This window comes from Channa argus, chromosome 6, assembly GCF_033026475.1.
Source record: "Channa argus isolate prfri chromosome 6, Channa argus male v1.0, whole genome shotgun sequence".
NCBI classification, from domain to species: domain Eukaryota; kingdom Metazoa; phylum Chordata; class Actinopteri; order Anabantiformes; family Channidae; genus Channa; species Channa argus.
The window spans coordinates 4,747,942-4,769,163 of NC_090202.1; the positions used below are offsets into that span (position 1 = coordinate 4,747,942).

A 21,222-nucleotide genomic window follows, 5' to 3' on the forward strand; every position below is an offset into this window, starting at 1 on the left:
TACAGTAGTGTACGTTGAGTCGTGCGCGCTGCATTGTGGGGATACAAACAGCGCAGAAAGCAGGGAGCACAAAGGAATGAAAATAGCAGTTCGACAACTTTAAACGCTAGGCTGCTGTGATGTGAATTCGTCTGCGCCTTATTAAAGCTGTGCGTTTTGACGGCTGGCAGGCTGACAAGTGCCTGAGAAGCGCAGGGAATGTGAGTGAGCGGAGCGGAGCGGCAGGGTGCACCGCTGTCTCCGACTACTGCTGCTTTCGGTCAGCTGAGCTGTTTGCATCCCGAGGCCCTGCCGTCAATCCAGGCATCTTCTCATAAGGTAACATCCTTTTGTAAACTGTTGATAATGCTTAACACAGACTCCACGCATGCATCCTGTTAATTTGCTATCTAAACAATGATAAGGACAAAGAAACCAACTTATAGTGCTGTGTTGTGTCGGTAGTACTAGCTTGGTAGCTAACGACAGTTAGCTAACGTGCAGCAGCTGCGTCGATTCTGCAGGTCCCCACGTTTAATCGGAAATGTGCTTTAATTGGCTTCAAAATAAAAGGTAAATCTAATGAATAATTCTATCATTGGTCGTGTACAGATTCTGTTTTGTATATAAAAATGGTCGTAACTCTAATATATTTGAGGAGGAAAGTGACTATAATACAATATCAAGTATTTTTGAAATAATTAATAACTGTGTAAAATAAAATATGACTTAATATTTATACTTAAAAGTATAAATTGTTTCTGAATCAGTGTTACATTTCAAAGATCAGAGACATCATTAATGATAACTGTATCCTGACAACGGGTAAAAAATACCGCATTTAAAGTATTGCGATATTTGAGCACCGCTGAATGTGGTTTAAGAAATGGAAAAAAAGCATTTTCTTTGCCTATCGCTTTATTTTGGCAGGTGAAGCCGGATGTGTTTACTGTCTCCTATTAGGTTTGACGTATCAACTAGATTGTTAGCTAGTGTTTGCTAAAGTAATTGTTGTTGGAAACAAACGTTTAGCAACTTGTCCACTAGATATTTAACACGACTTTAACACATTAAGCCTTTTTTCTTTCTGTGTGCACTTAGACGCACTATCATCCCTCCTTAGCCTGTTTTGACCAAGTGCCTGTGGTTACTTGCTAATATAGTACGTGATGTAAACATACAGTACGTGCTGTATCAGTATCAATATAAAATGATTTTCGTTAATTTTTGTATAAACGGTTGTCATATTGTCTGGCGCTTAATTACTTAATTCGATTGCTTAATTCGTTATTGTACAAAATGGCCCGTTTTTAGATCAAGAATTTTCTTTTGAGAAGTTGCAAGCTCCTACTTTTCTTCCTAAATTGATCAGAAAAAAGCATTTTTCAAATTATTTACTTGTCTTTTATTGCAACTGTACCATGACACAAATAGGAGATAAAGATTGCCTAATTCTTTATGCATATTTGAACCACCACAAGCATCAATCAACAAATTAAAGACTGTAAGATTTAGAGGAAAGAAAGGATGTAATTTATCGCAGAGGTCAAAGTTTTAATAACAAATGGTCTTGACATTTAGCCATCACTACTTTCACAAGATCACGTACCTTAAAAAAAAACATTCCTTTTTATCAGGAAGAAGTAGAGATCATGTACCTAAATAAATTCCACTCAGGAGATATTCCAGTCATGTGAAAACCCCATGGTGGAATTAAAGCTTTTTTCTGTAAGCTATGTTCGCTGTTTCAGACACACTCCTGTTGCACCATTGCAGCCCAGGTTTATAATTCACTTCACCTTTACTGAGCCAACATAGCTCAAGAGAATTTTCCTTTGGTCTGTGTTTGTCTGAGGGGGAGCGTGTTCTCCCTGCGAGAGCCCCTTGACTTGAACTTTTGTTTGATGGAAAATCTCATGCCTCAGAGAATCCACATGCCTTGCAGACAGCTGCTGAGCATCCTGTAGCGCACTGGCCTCCACTTGGTTCTGGCTTGCATTGCTGTGCATCTGCTTTGATTGTTGTTACATAACTTGACATTCTGTCCTCCGTGCTCCCTACTCAGCTTTCATCCCTACTTCCCCCCCCTTACCTTTCCTTCCCCTCATGTAGCATCATAGTATTTCTTTTGTGCCAACACTCTCTGCCTTCCACAGTGCATTTTTCATCCTGACTTTACCCAGGAATTGGTGTTTTGCAAAGTTACATTTGATATCTGATTTTTGTCATTATGATCACTGTTATTTCACAACTGATTCTTTAAATCCTAAATTTTATATTATGTTTAATTACATAATCATGAGGCAGGTAAAGTACTTAGCAGTACCTAACAAGTACTTAACAAGCTTAACATAAAAAAAAAAATCTTTGAAATGCAATTCATGTAGTCTAGCTTTTGCAAACTCATGTGAAGTTTGTTTTTTGTTTTATGTGTTTTTTCCATCTCTCTGCAGGACACACTTCCTGAACAGTGTCAGGAATTAAATCCAAAATGGGGCTCAAAACCTTTACCCACAGCTCAACCTCCCACAGCCAGGAGATGCTGGAGAAGCTAAATGCTTTGCGCAATGAGGGTCACTTATGTGATGTCACCATCCGGGTCCAAGACAAGCTATTCCTGGCACACAAAGTTGTCCTGGCATGCTGTAGTGAATTCTTCCGTTCCAAACTGGTGGGCCGGCCAGAGGAGGAGGACAAATTTGTGTTGGACCTTCATCATGTGACTGTTAGTGGTTTTGCTCCTTTGTTGGAATATGCCTACACATCTACCCTCTCTGTCAGTACAGAGAATATCATTGATGTCTTGGCCGCTGCAAGTTACATGCAGATGTTTGCTGTTGCAAGCACGTGTTCAGAGTTCATGAAGTCAAGTATTTTGTGGAGCCCAGGTAACAACAACAACAACAACAACAACATGATATCAGATAAACCACATGAAGCAGCACAAGAGAGCACCTCATCAAACTGTGCCCTGACGCCATTAGATGGCAGTGTATCACCTGTGTCATCAGACTGCAGCGTGATGGAAAGAAACGTTCCTATATGTCGTGAATCCCGACGGAAACGTAAGAGTTTTGTAACAATGGCGTCACCTGAGAGTCCACTGAAATGCACTACACAGATGGTCACCACCTCTCCACAAATCCCCAACCCATCGCCTTCATTCTCAGACAGCACAGCCCAACCTGTGGAGTCCTCCCTGGCATTTCCATGGACTTTTCCATTTGGTATAGACCGCAGGTTCCATTCTGACAAATCAAAGCTACCGGAGAGCCCTCGCTGTTTAGATCAGGGCGCTCCAGGGACCTCAGAGGTTGTGGTCAGTCGACGGCTCAGTGACTTCCTGACTTGTGAGAGCTCTAAGGTGGTAGCATCACCAGTGCCAGCCGAGGAGGAAGACGTTAGGGTGAAAGTGGAGCGTCTCAGTGATGAGGAGGTCCAAGAGGCGTCCTCCCAACCTGTCAGTGCCTCCCAGAGCTCTCTGAGTGACCAGCAGACAGTGCCAGGGAGTGAACAGGTCCAGGAGGAGCTCCTCATTAGTCCACAGTCCTCCTCTATAGGTGGGGCTATTTTCCTTTCCTAGCTGATCCACAGCATTTATAATTACTTCTACATGTTTAATATTTATAGTTTAAGCCTTAAGCCCAGAGATTTTAAGACACAATAAAGCCACATATCAGTGTGTTATTGTTACCTGTATCTGTCACTGCTGTATAAGATGCTGTGTCTTGACCCAGTTAATACAGTGTTGTTTAGGAAAACATGTAATTAAACCAGCCTCCCCCTTCCCCCTACAGCTCCCTGATGTTTTTTTTTTATTTTGTATTTGTCTCAGTGGAAAATGTTATTGTCCAGTGGCCCAAATGCTGCTTGAGAGGGATTTCTGCTCTGACAAGAATAAAAATAATATTTAAACACCTGTCATTTTACCTGAACTGTAGCACAGAATAGCATAGTGCTTTAGTTTTTCGGCAGCATCAATCCTTATGTAAGGGATTAGATTTTAAAGACAGTAAATTAGTCGAACTCCATCTGAGATGATGCGCTTTATTCTGTAATCACAATTACAGTAGACCTTTACTGAGTACTTTTTTCTTTCTTTCTTTTGTTAGGGTCGATGGATGAGGGAGTGTCTGAGGGCTTGCCATCAATGCAGAGTGCCTCTAACACTGGAGGGCATGCAGAAGATGACGAAAGGTATCATGATTTGTTAGAACTTGCAGTTAGGCAAGTTATAAGCAGTTAGGAATACACTGATCAGCCAAACATATCACCTAGCGGTTTTAATCTTGTGGTGGTTGTCACACCTGTTTTAGGCAATAAATTTCCGTATCATGTTGAACTGGCAAAGGCATGATGCACTACTATTATATAAAGAAATTTATGTGAAAGCTAATAGCTATAACTGGAAACGTATGAACGTTAAACATTAAACAATCTGACGCAAACCACTATTATTACTAACATCTGTGTTAAAGAATTTATTTGACCTGTCCAAAAACTTTTTTAAATGACCAGTACATTGACATACTAAAACCTGGCCAATTTTTTAAGCTAATTTGTGTTATTGTTTACAGTGCATCCAGAAAGTATTCACATACTTTACACATAATATATGTGATTATTTATTAATTAATTTATTTTTTAATTTTTCATTTTCAAGATTTCAAACAAACTTCTTTGTCATTATGGGGTATTGTTTGTAGAATTTTGAGGAAAATAATGAATTTTATTCATTTTGGAATAAGACTGTAACATAACAAAATATGGAAAAAGTTAAGTGCTGTGAATAATTTCTGGATGCACTGTATATGAAAAGAAACTACTCTGGGAGGGTTCATATATTGGCAAGTGTGTGTATTTAAATTTTTATAAAGATAGCTGGTTTTTTTAAGTTAGAGCACACATGTTTTTATCATTTAGTTTCCTCTCTCTTTGTTCAGGTTGGAAGGTATTCAGTATCCATACCACCTCTATATCAGCCCATCAGCTCGGCCCGGCGCCAATGGCCCCGACCGGCCCTTTCAGTGTCCAACCTGTGGAGTCAGATTTACTCGCATTCAAAATCTAAAGCAGCACATGCTTATACACTCCGGTAGGTGAAACTGAGAACATTAAGAATAACTAAATAATTCTAATTGAATAATTTCTGTTTGGAACTATAGAAATACTGTATTTATTAGTTTGTTTTGTTGTATTGCAACATTAATTCACACTCATTGTAATTAAGCATTAAAAAGGAATCTTATTATTCATAATCTACAACTGCAAATGCAACTGTCCATGGTTTGTTTGGGAAAAACTAAACAGTTAGAAGCAATGTTAGAAGCTAATGTAGCCTTTACTAAGATCAGTTTGTTTTGATGTTGACATTTTTTGTAGAATCCAGATGTCCAGATCTACTTTGTTTATACTTTAAACAAAACTAAATTGGGAAGGCTTGGATATATTTAAAAAAATAAACAATGCCAGCACTGACACCTTGACTTTGATATTGGTTCCTAAATTATACTTATTACAGTATCAGTTTTATACTAAAGGCCACATGGCAAAGTGTTCTTGGGCAAGACACTAAACCTCAAGTTGACGAAATAGAGGGATTGAGTTCCTCAAAAGGCCTGTGGTCCCTGGGAGAAGTACTTGTGGAGGAAATGAGCCGTACAAAGGAATGAAAGGTAAAAGCAATGCTGCATGTTAATTAGTTAATTTAATTTAATCTAATGAGATCCACCCCTCATGGAAAGGTGATTTGGTACATAATTACTAGGCATTTTTATATGGTAAATGGTCTGCACTTATATGCTGCCTTTTCTTCTCTATTAGATCCCAAAGCGCTTTACATGGCATTTATCCACTCACACTCCCAAACACACACACTGATGGTGGAGCTACCATGCAGCTGGCCTGACTGCTCCACCTCCTAAGCGACAGTCGCCTCTTAAATAAATACTCAATAATATAGAAGTAATTCTGTCTGTGCTTAAAAAGTATTAAAATGTGTAGACCCGCCTTAAAACAGAGTATGAGGCATTAATAAATGGTTCAACTTACATTTCAAGACATTCAGATGACATTTCTGAAAGCGTGCTGTCTATGTCATGTTTTAAATGTTGAATTTGGCGAAATTACACTCTATACATATGACAACAATACTGAATTTCATTTTGCAGTTCAACTGTTATGTCAGCAGTAATTTTAATTTTGTTTTTTTAAATGTTTCCTTGGTTATGTAAAACATCTACATCTACAGTGAGTATCAGATTTTGTTGTCACTCCTTCTGTAGTATTTATGTTTATTGTAAATTACTAAGTCAAGGGCATAATTTCGTGTGAAATCAGGTTGAATTTATTTTTTACACATGTAACTAAATGAACAATTGGACAACTTGTTGAGAAAATAAAAAGACAGAGCAGGTAAATATTTTTTTCTGTGTACATATCAGGAAACTTACTCTTCTTTGATAAACTGTTTACCATTTTATAACTTACTAAGAGACAAACGAGCCCAGCAAAACTTTCTGTAAATCTTTCAAGAAAGTGCTAAAATGCTTCAGCAAATATTCATATCCCTTTACACGATTGTGATGTAAATTTAAATTTAAATTTAAAAGTGAATCTTTCTTTCGACTTAAAACCAGTAACCCATAACAAACAAATGACAAAGTGAACACTTTTTTTAAAATCGTACTGAAAACTAAAACCTGCCATTTTCATCAAGTTAACATTTCTTTTTGGTAAATTGATAAATGATCTGAATTTATGTAGTGTTTTTCTGCCTAATGTTACTCAAAGCACTTTACACTGCTTGTCATTCACCCAATCCCCCTCACAGTCACACACCGATGGGGGAGCAACTAAGTTTGGTTTCAGTGTCTTGCTCAAGGATACTTCGACCTGTGACCGGTGCAGCAGGGGATTGAACCAGCAACTGGGGAACTGGTGGATGACCGCTCTAGCTCTGGTGCCACAGTCACCCCTACTACCTTTGCACATTTGGATTTAGACACTTTATCCTATTTTTCCTGACTGATCCTCTCAAGCTCTATCAGATTAGATGAGAAGCATCTGTGACCTGCAATCTTCAGGTCTCTCTACGGACGTTCTATGGGGTTTTTAAGTCTAGGCGTTGGTTGGGACATTCCAGGACAGTCAGAGACTTGAACCTACTGCAGCTTTGACTTGGCTGTTTGCTTCCGGTCATTGTTTTACGTAGTTTTCATGCACTTTGGTGCAGGGTTTCTCTATTTGGCTGCATGATCCTTCCCTTAACTCTGACCAGTCTCTCTCTCTCTGTCACTTTAATAAATCAGATGATGAGTGCTTAGCATTTGCCAGACATAGTGCTTGGAGTCCTCGCCAAAGAGAAACCTTTGCCTTGTGCATTTAGAGTCCCTTGAATTCTGTTTGTTAGACTCCCTAGCATGTGTCTTTGACTTAAACTGGCTTTTGTCTAAACACTCAATACTAAAGTCCTGATTAATTCAGTGTTACTGAAGCTCTTGTCAGACATGGGACGTGTAACATTGCTACCTTAATCAATCCTTTAAAGTGCTTTGCTTTGTGTCATTCACATTCGTCACTTGTACGTTAAAGCATCAATAACACATGCCCACGTACGGTGACCGAAAGACCCACAGTACAAACTGCCATACCTGTGAGATTATTTTAGTTCCTCTTAGTTTTAGCCATATAGATTAAGAATCAAAATTAACTATGTGGCCCTGTTGTGTAAATAATAATCCACTGAATCTGTTGATGTTTCAAATACAGACATTATGGCACCATATTCATAAACAGTATGATCAGTTGTTTTAGATCAACTCCTTGCATTTAAGTAGAAACATTAATAACAGAATAATGATATTAGCTGCATTGTCAGTACATCCAACTAATGTGCACAGCAACTGGAGTTTTGAAGCTCAACGTTCATTTCTTTGAAAACTTGACTTTAATCTTTTTGGCATATAGTCTTAATGATTTAGTGCTTTTACTGTATTGATTAGCGACTGCCTATCATGGAGTCCTTTGATCTTTTCTATGCTTTAGCTGCTGGATACAGATGTTTCTTTCTGTTTTTTTTTCCCCTCCATCAATGACATGAGTTTCCTCCAATGGTTGATTTTGCCTTTGATTTCTACACCACAGATGCTGTTAACAGATCGAAAACAAAAAGTCTGTGCTGTCTGACCTACCTTCAATTTAGTTCACATTTTCTTTTTGTCAGTTATTTTATTTCAGCTGCAGAAGATATTTTAAAAACCAGTAGTTTCTCTTTTAGTATGTCATAATAACCCTGGTGTCTATTTGTTAATGTGACTGTATCTCTATAAGACTTGTGGTGTGATGACAAATACCCTGTTGAAACTACAAAAAATGTTACTAGGCCAATCCAGTAATATTGTTAACACAATTGGTGTTGGAGTGGAGGGGTGTGTCTGAAAGGGGCTTGAGATGGCTGCCCATCCAGTAGCATTTTTTATTTTTGTATTAGACTTCTGAAGCTCATTCAGAACGATAGTTGCATTTTAGGGTGTTGGTCACATCCCTAATTTCCTGGTTATTCAGTTTGCCAGATGGTAAACTCTTAAGAAGAGGTCTGGTGGTTAAATCGTGTATACCTTGGTTACAAATTAAGGCTTTTTGTTCTGGGCATTGAACTGCTTAAATGCTTAATTTTGAAATGCTTAATGTGGATTTTTTTTTGTAGTCTGATCATTAGCTAGTCACGTATGTCACTTGAGTTATGCAGGTGTACAGATCAGCTAAGCACTGGTTTTCTCTTCCTCCCCCAGGTATTAAGCCTTTCCAGTGTGACCGCTGTGGGAAAAAGTTCACACGGGCCTACTCCCTAAAGATGCATCGGCTGAAGCACGAAGGTAAACGCTGTTTCCGGTGCCAGATTTGTAGCGCCACATTCACGTCCTTCGGTGAATATAAGCACCACATGAGGGTCTCCCGACACATAATCCGCAAGCCGCGGATTTACGAGTGCAAAACGTGCGGCGCCATGTTCACCAACTCTGGCAATTTAATTGTACACCTGAGGAGTCTGAACCATGAGGCATCCGAACTAGCAAACTACTTCCAGAGCAGGTGAGGAGTCCGGGAGTGCTAACACCCATTATTTACTTAAATCTCACCTGGAGCAGAAAATGAATTTAGTTAAAATTTTAATACCTGAGGTTCATTTGATCATTTTTTCTTTTATGACTTTGGCTGTATAAAACATTTTTATAGTTGATTACTGTTGATTTGAATGATCAGTTCAAGTGTACCTCAAGTATTTCACTGTATTTATTGAGGTTTTTTATTTATTGATTGATTTATTTATTTAAAGAAATAGTTTATCATTTTGGGAAATATGTTTATCAATTTTCCTCCCAAGAGTGAAAAGATTTAGATTTACATGAATATTTAGCCATTGGCCAGTTAGATTAGCTATAGTGTAAAATTCAGACTGACATTTCTCCTGCGTTAAGAAATGCAGTCGGGCTTATGAATGTGTGTCTCTGTGTATATCAACGTATGTTGACATAGTCCAAAAAGTTTATGTGTCTATGTGTATGTATGTAAAAATATTCAAAATTTGACAAAACTTAAATGGCAAAAAATATGAGGTTTACATTACAATGTGCTCTAGGAATATACACTCAGACAGTGATGAAGATCCTAGATTTCATGTGCTCCAGGATAAGTCTCTTGAAACACATTGAAAGTGACATTACACTGTCGTCATGCGGACACTGCCCCATCTTTGCATGGGAGGCTTTTTAGGTACAGTGAGGGTAAAGTGGCATGTGGGGATGACTACTTAGGCTAGAAAGATATTGAAAATGACTGTAAGGATTTACCAGGCTTTTGCACAACCTGGGATTCTGTCTGGACCTTGTGCTTTGTTTGGTTGCTTGTGGGCAGGGTCTTTCTCATACTGTGTACAGTCATATGTAGAACCAGGTCAGGTGAGTTTAACTGATAGCCTAGATGAAGTCTTTCCTTTGCAACTGGTGTAAAGCCCATAGAGTTTGGAACTTTTTATCTTGCAAATCTGCAGAAGATTCTAGTGGTGGTTTTATTTAATAAAATACCCTTCAACAGGTGCACTAGAGCCCACTGTCTATTGATTTGCTGTCATGGCTGCAGTTGCTTGGTGTAACGTGTCACATTAATAACTAAACAGTATTGTCTCACCTACCTCTCAGCAAGAAAGTAAATAAGCATATTTCCCAAAATGTTGATCTATTACTTAGTAGAAAACAGTTTAGAACATTTTAGATGTCTGCATATACTGACCATGTGCCAAAATGAAAACCCAACTGTACAGTGTTCTAACACACCTTAGACTACTGTAGTGTTGATTTGAAATTATTAAATATGAAAATAACTAATTCTAAGGTCTTTTTTCAGGGGTGAAATAGTTTCATCTTGAGCATTTAACTCAGTATGCCCAAATGGTCATAAAATTGCTGTAAAATTCAACTATAATAATTTAGCCATATTTATTAAGATATGAAATAAATACACACCTAACCTTTTTCTATTTCTCAAAATTTTCCACTTCTTCGTCAACTCAAGGCCTCATAAGTCTGCAGGACTCAAACAGCCCACTGACTCCTCAAAGGTTTTATAGTGAGATGCCCATCCCTGACATCATACTAGTGTGGAAAATTATTTGATAATACTGACTCTTAACTCCCACCCTCAAACTTCACATAAAAATATGTTAACTGTATATTTTCTTTCCAAGTTCAGCTTCAGATTCAGCTGTGCTACAAAAAACAGTTACACAAAACCTTAAATTTTAGGCTCAATACTGCTCTGGTTCCACGTTTTTATAGTCTTGACAGATTAAGCCGAAGGACATTAGTTTGTTGGTGTATAGAATGAACATTACCGAATTCAAAAGTCATGTAAGAGTTGGAGGCAATACTCGCATTTCTGACAAGCATTTATTTAAATGTATTCACTTTAAGTTTTTTAAATTGGGTTTCCTGAAAAACATTTTGAAAAGGTCAAAACCATAAAACCATTTTTTGATAAACTTTGGATTTTTATTTAATTTATTTGTTTTTGCTATACTAATCAAAGCTACTGTATGTAAATATAAATTGTTTTTAATGTGTACAAGAAATATGCTCAAAACGGAGAGGTTGATGTTTACCATTGTGTAGCATCCCCTCTTCTTTTAACAACTGTCTTTAAACATCTGGGAAGTGAGAGGACCAGTTGCTGGAGTTTTAGCTGCTCAACAGTCCTGGGCCTTTGTTGCCAGATTTTATTATTTGCCCAATGTTTTCTATTGGTGAAAGGTCTGGATTGCAGGTAGGCCAGTTCAGCACCCGGACTCTTCTCCTGCGAAACCATGCTGTTGTGGTGGAAGCCGTATGTGGTTTAGCATTGTCTTGCTGAAATATGCAAGGCCATGAAAGAGATTTTGTCTGGATGGGAGCATATGTTGCTCTAAAAGCTCTATGTACAATTCAATATTGATGCTGCTTTTCCAGATGTGTAAGCTGCCCACACCATAGGCACTTATGAAATACCATACTATCAGAGATGGAGACTTTTGACCTGTCCGATGATAACAAGCTGGATGGTCTCTATCCTGATAAGTCCACAGTCCAGAGCGTCTATGGTTTCCAAAAAGAATTTAAAATTTTGATTCATCTGACCACAGAACAGTTTTCCATTTTGCCTCAGACAATTTTAAATAAGCTTTGGCCCAGAGAACACAGCAGCGTTTCTGGATCGTGTTCACATATGGGTTCTTTGCATGATACAGCTTTAACTAACATTTGTGGATTGCACCACAAACTGTTCAAAATCAGTAATAGTAAATGATCTGCACTTATATAGCACTTTTCTACCTATTGGCACTCAACGCAAGTTCCACTGCTTCTCATTCACCCATTCGCACTCACAATCACACTCACAACGCCACAGTCACCCCAACACAACAGTATTTTCTGGAAGTGTTCCTCAGCCCATGCAGTGATGTCCAGTAGAGAATCATGCCTGTTTTTAATGCAGTGGCACCTGAGGGCCCAAAGATCACATGCATCCGGTTTTGACATGCTGCCTTGTCCCTTGCACACAGATTCCTCTTGATTCTCTGAATCTTTCAATGATATAATATACTGTACTGTTGATGGTGGAATCTTCAAAGTATTACAAAATTTTACATTGTGGTATATTTTTCTGAAATTGTTCCACAATGTTTTGGCACAATTTGTCACAGAATATTGAATCTCTGCCCATCTGTACATTCGAGAGGCCCAGTCATGTTACTGACCTGTTGCCAAATAACCTAATTAGTTGTCAAAAGCTCCTCCATTTGTTTTAAAAAAAATTAATTTTTCAGCCTTTTATATATGTATGGGTTAATGAGATTTGCAAATCATTTCATTCTGTATATATTTTGTTTATGTTTTCCAACTTTTTTGGAATAGAGATTGTAGTTGCAGATTAATTTTCTGATGATGGGTGAATTAACAAATTGACTTATCATATCATTTTTAATCTTTATCTGGCTAAATGTTTGTCAGACTGGATGGTAAAGTGCACTATTATTCTGATGAATTATTCAATAATTTGAAATAGATTTTTAAACCCTTTACATTATAAACCACATTTTATTTTTTAAAACTGTCGATTAAATGCTTGCCAAACCTCTTTAAGAGCCACCCTGTAAGTCACCCTTTTGGTTCAGTAGAACTTTGTGCACATTGTTCTTATCCTGAGGTTATGTTTATTTGTAAATTTGTAAAAAACTGTTAATATAACACCTTTTAATTTTGCCATGTACAGTTTAACTCAAAGTTTGTCAAGGGGGTACCACTTGAAAGTGTAATCAACATAATATCTTCATTCTTGCAGTGATTTCCTCGTGCCCGACTACCTGAGCCAGGTACAGGAGGAGGAGGAGGCGCTGGTAGTCCAGTATGAGCTGGAGGAATCCCAGCATCACCCTGTCTACCCGGGAAGCACCTCCACCCCCACCACCACTGCTGCCTCATCCTCCTCCTCAGTCCAGATGCCTGTCATCTCCCAGGTCTCCTCCTCTACCCAGAATTGTGAGAGTTCCTCCGGCTTCCTTTCACCTGAGCCCATCGATCCCCTGGAAGCCCCAGCCTCCCTCAAGATGGATGCTGACGAGATGGCAGCCATGACTGAGGAGAACAAGATGGACAGCAGTGTAGGAGGCAGTTCCCCCAAGGTGTTTGAAGAAGAGCAGCAGCAACAGAATGCCCAGGCCAGGGAGGTGGCTTCCATTACCATAGAATGATTGAAGTTGTCTACTTGCCTGTCATGTCTTACAGTATATTGCAGTCATTTCATATGGGAATATCTGTTGGAACTTTAACATATGAAGCCATCAAGACGCTGTAAATAAAATTACCTTAAGACTTCAGTTGCCTTGATGTTTTCCTCACACAACACAGATGCACTTATTTGAGTCTGTTTCATACCAAACAAAAGCCAGCAAAGTAGATAATTGTTTTATTTGGTTTCTTTTACAAGCTTAGCATAAATTCCTAAACTTGGCTAACATTTTTGTGATGACTGGAATTAAAGCAGATCATTAATTGTGCGTCCAGTGCATACCCAAACTTGAACTTGTCATTTGTCACCCTGATAAGGTAACTTTTAGGGTGGTAGTTTTTTCCCATATGATGTGAATGCAGCACAAGCTTAAGTCATTTCTGTCTTAGCCACTTTGAGGTCTTTTAAATCCAAGCATTGCCCTATTAGTGGAAAGTGCCTGAGAGTTCCCATTTTAACAAAGTAACACGTAGAGCAAGAAGACGTCTTGACTTTGCCAACAGCAAGAAATCAAGCTAAAGGAAAAAAAACTTATATTGCATTTGTACTAATAATGCTAGTTTGTATGGGCAGAGACTGTGTTATTCCTTCAGTGCCGTTGCTATAGGCAAACTGTTGTATGTCAATATTATATATATTGAAATAGCTTGTACTGTAGTTTTACTAATTGAATGCTGTGTATGTTGGGTGTTGTGAAATATGATATGTCAGGTGTGTGTATGTGCATTATTTTTCTGAGTATTCAGAGTATATTTCATTTTTAAATGTTTTAAAACTTGAAGTTATTATTACTATCAACAGAGTATTCCCTTGAGACTTGCAGTATATTATTTTCCAATCATTTTTTCTACAAAGTTTTTTTTGTTCAATGTTTTTATTCAACACTGTAGGATCAACGTTTAGAAAACGTCAAATTAACACTGATGAGTCTTTTTTTTTAAAATCCGAACATGTAAATGACACAATATGACATTTCATATTTGGTTTCATTAGTATTGTAATCCTAAAGGCTTTCAAACACGGATATGGCCCACATCCCATTATTTTTTCTTTGAAGGGGGTTGGGGGACCTGATTGACTCCACTTTGATCAGGTATAAGTCACTTTCATAAGTCACTTTCACTGCTGTCAAGTAACAGCTCATGTTACGTGTTGCAGGTGTGTACGCAGCCCCATTAAAGCCTGTAATGTGATTGTAGCCAAAGATACAATGATTTAATTGTTTTGTAAATTTTAAACACAGTTTTTGCTTTAGATTTGGCTTTAAAATAAGGGTTAACTGTATTAACTAACTGGTACACTGACAATGTTCTAAAATGTTACTAATGACGTAATCTTTCTAGCGTTCGAAAGTATACAGACCCCATCACATTTTGTCCTCCCAATAAGCTATAATGTCAGTGAAAATTGGTATTCAGACATTTTATCAAGTTTATTAAACAAGAAAGTCTAAATTGTAAAACTCTAACCAAAAATTGAAAATATTTAGTTTGGCTGTGGTAATCTCTGTACTGTACTGTGTGGTCAGGTGCATTTTTTTTTTTTGCTTTGGTTTTCCTTAATGTTTGTCTAACTGGAGTCCACCGGTATCAAATTGAATTGAATTGAATTTAAAAATAGGAAAAAGACCATTTGGAGCTGCCAAAAGAGCTTCAACAAAGTACTAAATTTATCACTTTAGTGAGCCAATATATGAACACTTCGATTGTTTTTTATCCATTATTTAGAACATTTTATCCTTGTGTAACTTAGTGGGTGATAAATAATATTAAGGTACCCCAAGAATGTGGATCAACCACCAGTATTCTTTTTTTTTTAACTACATAGTGAACGTTTTCCCGACTAAATGACTAAAAGTGACTGTATGCCTGCAGCTGGGAAAGCAGGTGGTGATGCAAACAGATTTTAATTGTCTGTTATGGCCAGTTTTCAGTCTCAATAGATTACAGGATTGTTGGTTGTAATGTGATAATATTGCTTTAAAAGCAATAGAAGTGTGCTTACGTGTGAATGCAAATACAATAATTCACTTAATCATTATGTAAAACAAGTTAAAAATGTTGTTCTAGGCAAGAGCTTATCTTTCAACTTAACCTAATCAGTTTCGCAGTTTATGATACTAAGTTCATTAACTTTATTCAGGTGGAATATTCAGTCAAAACTACAGCTTCTGTTTCTTGTGTCGTGCCAACATGGTTGTTAGTATGAACCTCAACATTGTTGTGCCTGCACTTTGAGAAGGTAATAATCCATGAGTTGAATGCTACTACCTGTGACTAGATTTCTTGTTCCGGTGAAGTTTTACTTTCTGTTGCCCCCTAAAACTAGCTCATAATTCGAAGGATCACAGCAGGATGTAAGACCTTGCATACAGGGTTGATTGTATAAGTAAAGATGAATATTGCTGTTATGAGGACCTGAATATTATACTGTCCTGATCAAAGAGAGCTGTCTTAATATTAGCTTATGTTAGTCTGTGCCATCATATATCACTTTTTCAAAGTTGTGCCATTTGCCCTTTTAACTGGGTATAAACCAAGCTTTTTCCTGAAGGACCAAATGTTCTCTCATTGGGGATTTGCCATGGCAATCAATAAGCGCTTATAATAATAGAAGCAGATAATCATTCTAAGCGGTCCATACTATTTAGCGAAGGGGTCCTGCTTTTTTGCCCCTTAAAACACTGTATGACGTTGTACACTTCAGAGGCTAGCCTTAGTAAATGGACCTATTAACTAGTTGCACAATATCAAAATTAAAAAAAAGTTTCTATTCTCCATTTTGTATGTCATGCTTTTCATCTGTTGTGTTTGGTGTCTGTATTCAAACAACTTTTTTATAATGAAATGCTGCTGTTTGTTGAAACGTAAAGTGCCCAAAATATTTTTGTGAACCAATGGTGTGCAATAAATGGACAGGTGTTGTTTTAAAAATTTTAATTTTGTCTTTGGAATAGTGAACTATATCGAAAAAAAAAGAAGAATGTATTTTGTTTTATTCAGATGTGGCTGAAGGTTAATTAAATAGGCAAGGACCCCATTTGACCTGTGAAACAAGGGACAGGCTTTGATATCAAATGACTGGTTCTGTTCGGCTCATTTCTGTTTGTTTCTAAAGTTGCATGTTCATATCGTTCTGTGGAGAGCATGTCTTCAGTTGGCGATGCATTCTGTCAAGGCCTTATTTGATGCCTCTTCATCCAGCGTAGCTTTGATCTGATGTTAGCATGCCCTCTTCTTTTCTCTATGTTACCCCTTTATGTGCAATGTTTTAAATATATCTTGATTATATACAGGACATGCCTTCTCAATGTACACTTGATGTTGTAGACATTTTCCAGTCTTTATAGTTTATTTAAAAGCAGGAAAATGTTAAAAAAAAAAAAAAAACATGGTAGCTCTTCATAATGGCATATATATTTTTGGTGACTTTTGTACTATGATTGCTGTTTCATGGCATCTTTGGATATTCTTGTTAAATGTGAATAGAACAGCTTAGTCTGGGAGTAGGAGGAATTGGTAGTTTTCACTTTGTGACTGTCTGCCGTGTGTGTATATATATGTAAATATACAGTATATACACTCATACTATGTTGCATATTCTTTATACGGTAGGCTACTTGATTACAACCTGCTTTGAAACAGATGTTGTATTTTGTGTCTTTGATACTCTAAACTGTAGTTTAGAGAAACTACAAAAACATCCCAGATCGTAATGCAACCTGCACACTGAATAGGGAGAACTGATGTTTGTGCTGTTGAGTGTTGTAACTGGATCCTATTCCACAGTTGGCTGTTAAAAACTGACAAGACCACTCTGTATTTTGGAGTTTATGGTTGTTCTGAATCTTTGCTAGTGTTCTGGCTTTGCAGTAATGTTGTTATTAAAAAGAGTCATTTTTTTGTAAAAGTATAAAATGTAAATAAAAAACAAAAGTCATAATAAGTCCAAAACATCTCTGTATGTGTTTTTTACTGTAAAATAATGTTTACTTCAGGTGAATTTGAACACATTCTTTTTCACTATAGCATCACTTCAGTAATACACTGTATCATAACAATGCAAAACATAGATATTGCAGATATACTCTCCTCCAAAGTCTTGGGACAGCAATACATTTGTTTTTGTGACCAAAAACACGCTTTTAAGCAGTGATCATCTTTTTTATAGATTAGTCAGAGGAGCAAGCCTCACCAAAGCACTTTTAGTTAATACTGCACAGCTGCCACTATTGTTTAGTTAGTCATAAGATCAGTGTTGGCGCATACTGCTATTAAAAGTGTGTCAATTATGTTGCAAACTAACCCAGATCTCTTTAGGAAAAAGAGAATCCTCTGCCCTTTCATGTAGCATATGTTGTTATTCTCTGTCCAGTCCAGTTTGTGAAATTATTTTTCCCCTGACATTCAGATTAAAAAAGTAGCTTAGTATTATTAACAAAATATTTTTTGGTACAGTGATGTAATGTTTAATTGCAACTCTTAAAACTCTTCCACAATACATAATACTTTGTAAATAGATGGTAATAATCTTACACAATGAGCTGTTTTTACAAGCAGTGCAAGTCATGAGTATTAACAGTTAAATTGGTCTTAAATTCTTTGAATTAACAGCTGTCAGTTGTCACCAGAAGAATGTTAGACAAAAAAGTTGATGTTGCTCCAATAATCTCATGGAATAATTTATTGACTTAGGCGAACATTCATTCATGAAAAGAGCTATGAGGGACATGTCTGGCTCTGTTATACTGTAAATATGTGTTTTTGTATTCAATTTTTTTTTTTTTTAGATTCCTAGAAATGTTTAGTGAAGAAGACAAAGGAAGGATGGATAAGTTCATACAGAGCCACTGTTTTGTTGCTTTTGACTTCAGACCCATCACAGAAAATCCTCTGTGTACTCTCTGTGTTGCTTAAAGTACAGTAAACAAAACAATACCTGTAAATAGAAATAATTAGAAATAGAAATATACATATGTAAATAATATAAATAAGAGCATTGCTAAAACAGCTACAAGCTCTCAACTTACTTACAAAAGTCTAAAATAAGGCAAAGCTTTTCTTCTTGGAAAATACAGGTGGATGAATATAAATTATCAGGTGATGGAACCCATCACTCATCCCTTCTTCATCCTGCATACATGGCCTCTATTACAATTCCATTGTGTAACGCTGGGATCTTACTTTGCACATTGTAAACTTTAACAGCAAAATGTGTTTGCAGATGCATTTACGACTTGTTTACATTTAGGGCTTATCTGTTGGAAGTGCACGGCCGGAGGGGAATTTTAGAAAAAACTGGATACAGCAGTATGTGCAGAGAGCGATAAAGCTGTGGTAAGTCTTCCTGCCAGGAAAAATAAAACACACTGCATGACTAATACACATGTCATACATTCCCAATCAATGGAGGGGTTAGGTTCAATGGAATATTCCATAGATCACATCCATGCCAGATTCATTGGGTTTTTGCAACCATAGAAAGTAACAGTTAGATATTACTTCTGTATTTGTAAAGTGACCCGAAGGCCTGGTTACTGGGCACTAGTGTGGCTGACATCTTGCTATTGCATGTCAGCATTTAAAGACACGGTGACAGCCGATTAAAAGGTATCAACCTTGTAGATTTCTCTCTTTTCCACAGCTGTCCACCAACAGCACTACTGCACCAAATACCTGCTAATAGAAGCAATAAGAAAACCAATTCATCCAGCTAGAGCATTATGTCAGTTTCTATTCATTTCTAATGAGTGTCTCAGTGCTTCACTTGATGCATGATTCTTTCCACTACAACTCAGAATTTAATCTGCTCTCTAGTTTTGGAAAAACCTTCTTTTAGCCAGACATGAAACATCCAGCCTTCATTCCAGTGTAAATTCTTTCGAGTCACGTTATGTCCCGTTATGGAGAAAGGAAAAGGAGGTAAATATTAGAGTGTGCTGACCAGAAGCCTTGTGGCAAATAAAACGTGTCTCACTTCTTGGAAGGCTGCTCCATGTATGTATTGCTGTTAAGCAGTAATAACCACACACTTAGCTGTTTTCAACATCCAGGGATTCTGCTGCCTTAGGAATCACAGTTAGGAAAGCTATATGAATTGAATCCAAATCACCTCTTAGCCCATATTAACATCTAAAGCTTGGGTTATATCATTTTCATTAAACGAGATCTTGCATCAAAGTAAAAAGGCTTTGGCTTTTAAATGTCTAGAACCTCAAACGTCAAAATGACAACGGCAACAGAAACACCAAAAGACGTGTTCTGAGAAGAATGAACAGATAACATGGGAAAATTTGGGAGCATTGTGCTGAGAGGCACCTTACTGACCAAAGACATCTGAAAACATAGCTTACTAGTATCTTTGTTGGAAGTTAGTTTTTATTGAATGTTTTAATTCCCTTATCAATCAAACTGCTAGACCTTACCCTCACTATTACATTGGATACGTTACATATATAGTGACTTACAAGTGAGGTCAAAAAGTCCAGGAGAAGACATTGAAAGCAATGTGGCATGGGAAGAAATTTTGTCATGATAGTGAACAAAGAATTTTTTAGTTCATAGGAAATTGCAAAAGAGGTTTCTTGTTGAACTGTCTTCAACAGTTATTTCAATATTAGCAACGAGGCTGCTAACAGTGCAGAGTTAAGTAGCTTAGTCCAGCATTAAGGGGTGACTTTTGCTGTGTGGAGTTGAGACCACCAGATGAGCTAAAACTGAATCTCTCCTTAACAAACCCTTAGCGTTGCATTGTTTCCTTGACCACTGGTCAACAAACTGTACATAGGCAATCATCAAAGGCAAACTATCAAAGCCATAGGATGTCACTAAAGACGTCATCAGTACATGGACACATGACAAACACACATTACATAAACAATTACATTACACACACAGCAAACATTACATAAAACAAGTAACTAAACTAACCCCCTTGGTTGGCTCATACACACCCGGGCCCTAATTGTGCTCCAATATTAGACATTTAATGTTGGAAACAATTACTAAATTACTTTGCACAACCAAAAACAATAATACAATAATAATAATAAAACAATAATCCACAAACATCATGACTATTCTTCTATGGTGTTCTTTCTTCTTTCTTCTGGTGCCAGAGGTTGCCAGCACTTAACACACCGTAGGAGATCAGTCTTTACCACTGTCTCACTCTGATTCCTGGAGAAGACAGACCTTGGTTATGGGTCTATCGAAGGAGTTCAGATTTTGTAGGCAGGTGCTGTTGATTGTCAGTGTCAGAGCTTTGAACCTGATGTGGCCAGCTATTGGAAGTTCAGAGAACTGAAGAGTTCTGTGATGTGTGTCCTTTTTTTGCTCATCACAACTGAATCATGCTTCTGCATTTTAGATAATCTGGGGGGTTTGATTGTACTGCTGGTAGCCCCGTCAACAGGCCACTGCACTAGTCAAGACAATATATGGCCATTTCCTGCAAGAGGAGTTGAGTTGCATAAAGAAAGAAAAGGGTTTTTAACTTTCTAGGGTGGGCTGTAGCTCAGTAGGTAAAGGCAGTTGTCCACAGAACACAGGGTCAGTGGTTTGATCCCGGCCCTGGCTATATGTCTCTAGGCAAGACACTGAACCCCTAACAGCCCATTCCCCTCCCCAGCTGTGCAGTGCCGGTCCAAGCCCGGTAGAAGTTGGGGAGGGTTGTGTCAGGAAGGGTAAAAACTGTGTCAAATCAACATGCGGACAATGATCCACTGTGGCGACCCTGAACCCACGGGATAAGCCGAAAGGAAAAAAAAAAGGGGGGGGGGGTTTAACTTTCTGATTTTGTAGAGGGCAAATCTGCATGAATTTAGAGACAGAGACGATGTGGTCAGTAAAGCTCAGTTGCCCCTCAGTGATGACAATGACTGTAGATCCTGAGGTGATTCTGTTTTGTAAGGAATGTCCGGGT

General features: G+C 37.7%; 1 protein-coding gene across 2 annotated transcripts; it reads left to right on the plus strand.

Annotated features, from left to right (window-relative positions):
- Positions 1-19: 19 nt before the first annotated feature.
- On the plus strand, positions 20-16,814 carry zbtb44 (zinc finger and BTB domain containing 44). Of its 2 annotated transcripts, none has more exons than XM_067506970.1 (6): positions 20-318; positions 2,433-3,539; positions 4,092-4,176; positions 4,923-5,074; positions 8,772-9,072; positions 12,853-16,814. In XM_067506970.1, exons 2-6 carry the CDS (start codon positions 2,471-2,473, stop codon positions 13,259-13,261), a joined length of 2,016 nt encoding a protein of 671 aa, XP_067363071.1. In that variant the 5' UTR covers positions 20-318; positions 2,433-2,470; the 3' UTR covers positions 13,262-16,814. The 2 variants fall into 2 exon arrangements, with proteins under 2 accessions (XP_067363071.1, XP_067363072.1); XM_067506971.1 differs by having other exon boundaries at positions 8,772-8,855; positions 12,853-13,014.
- Positions 16,815-21,222: the final 4,408 nt, after the last annotated feature.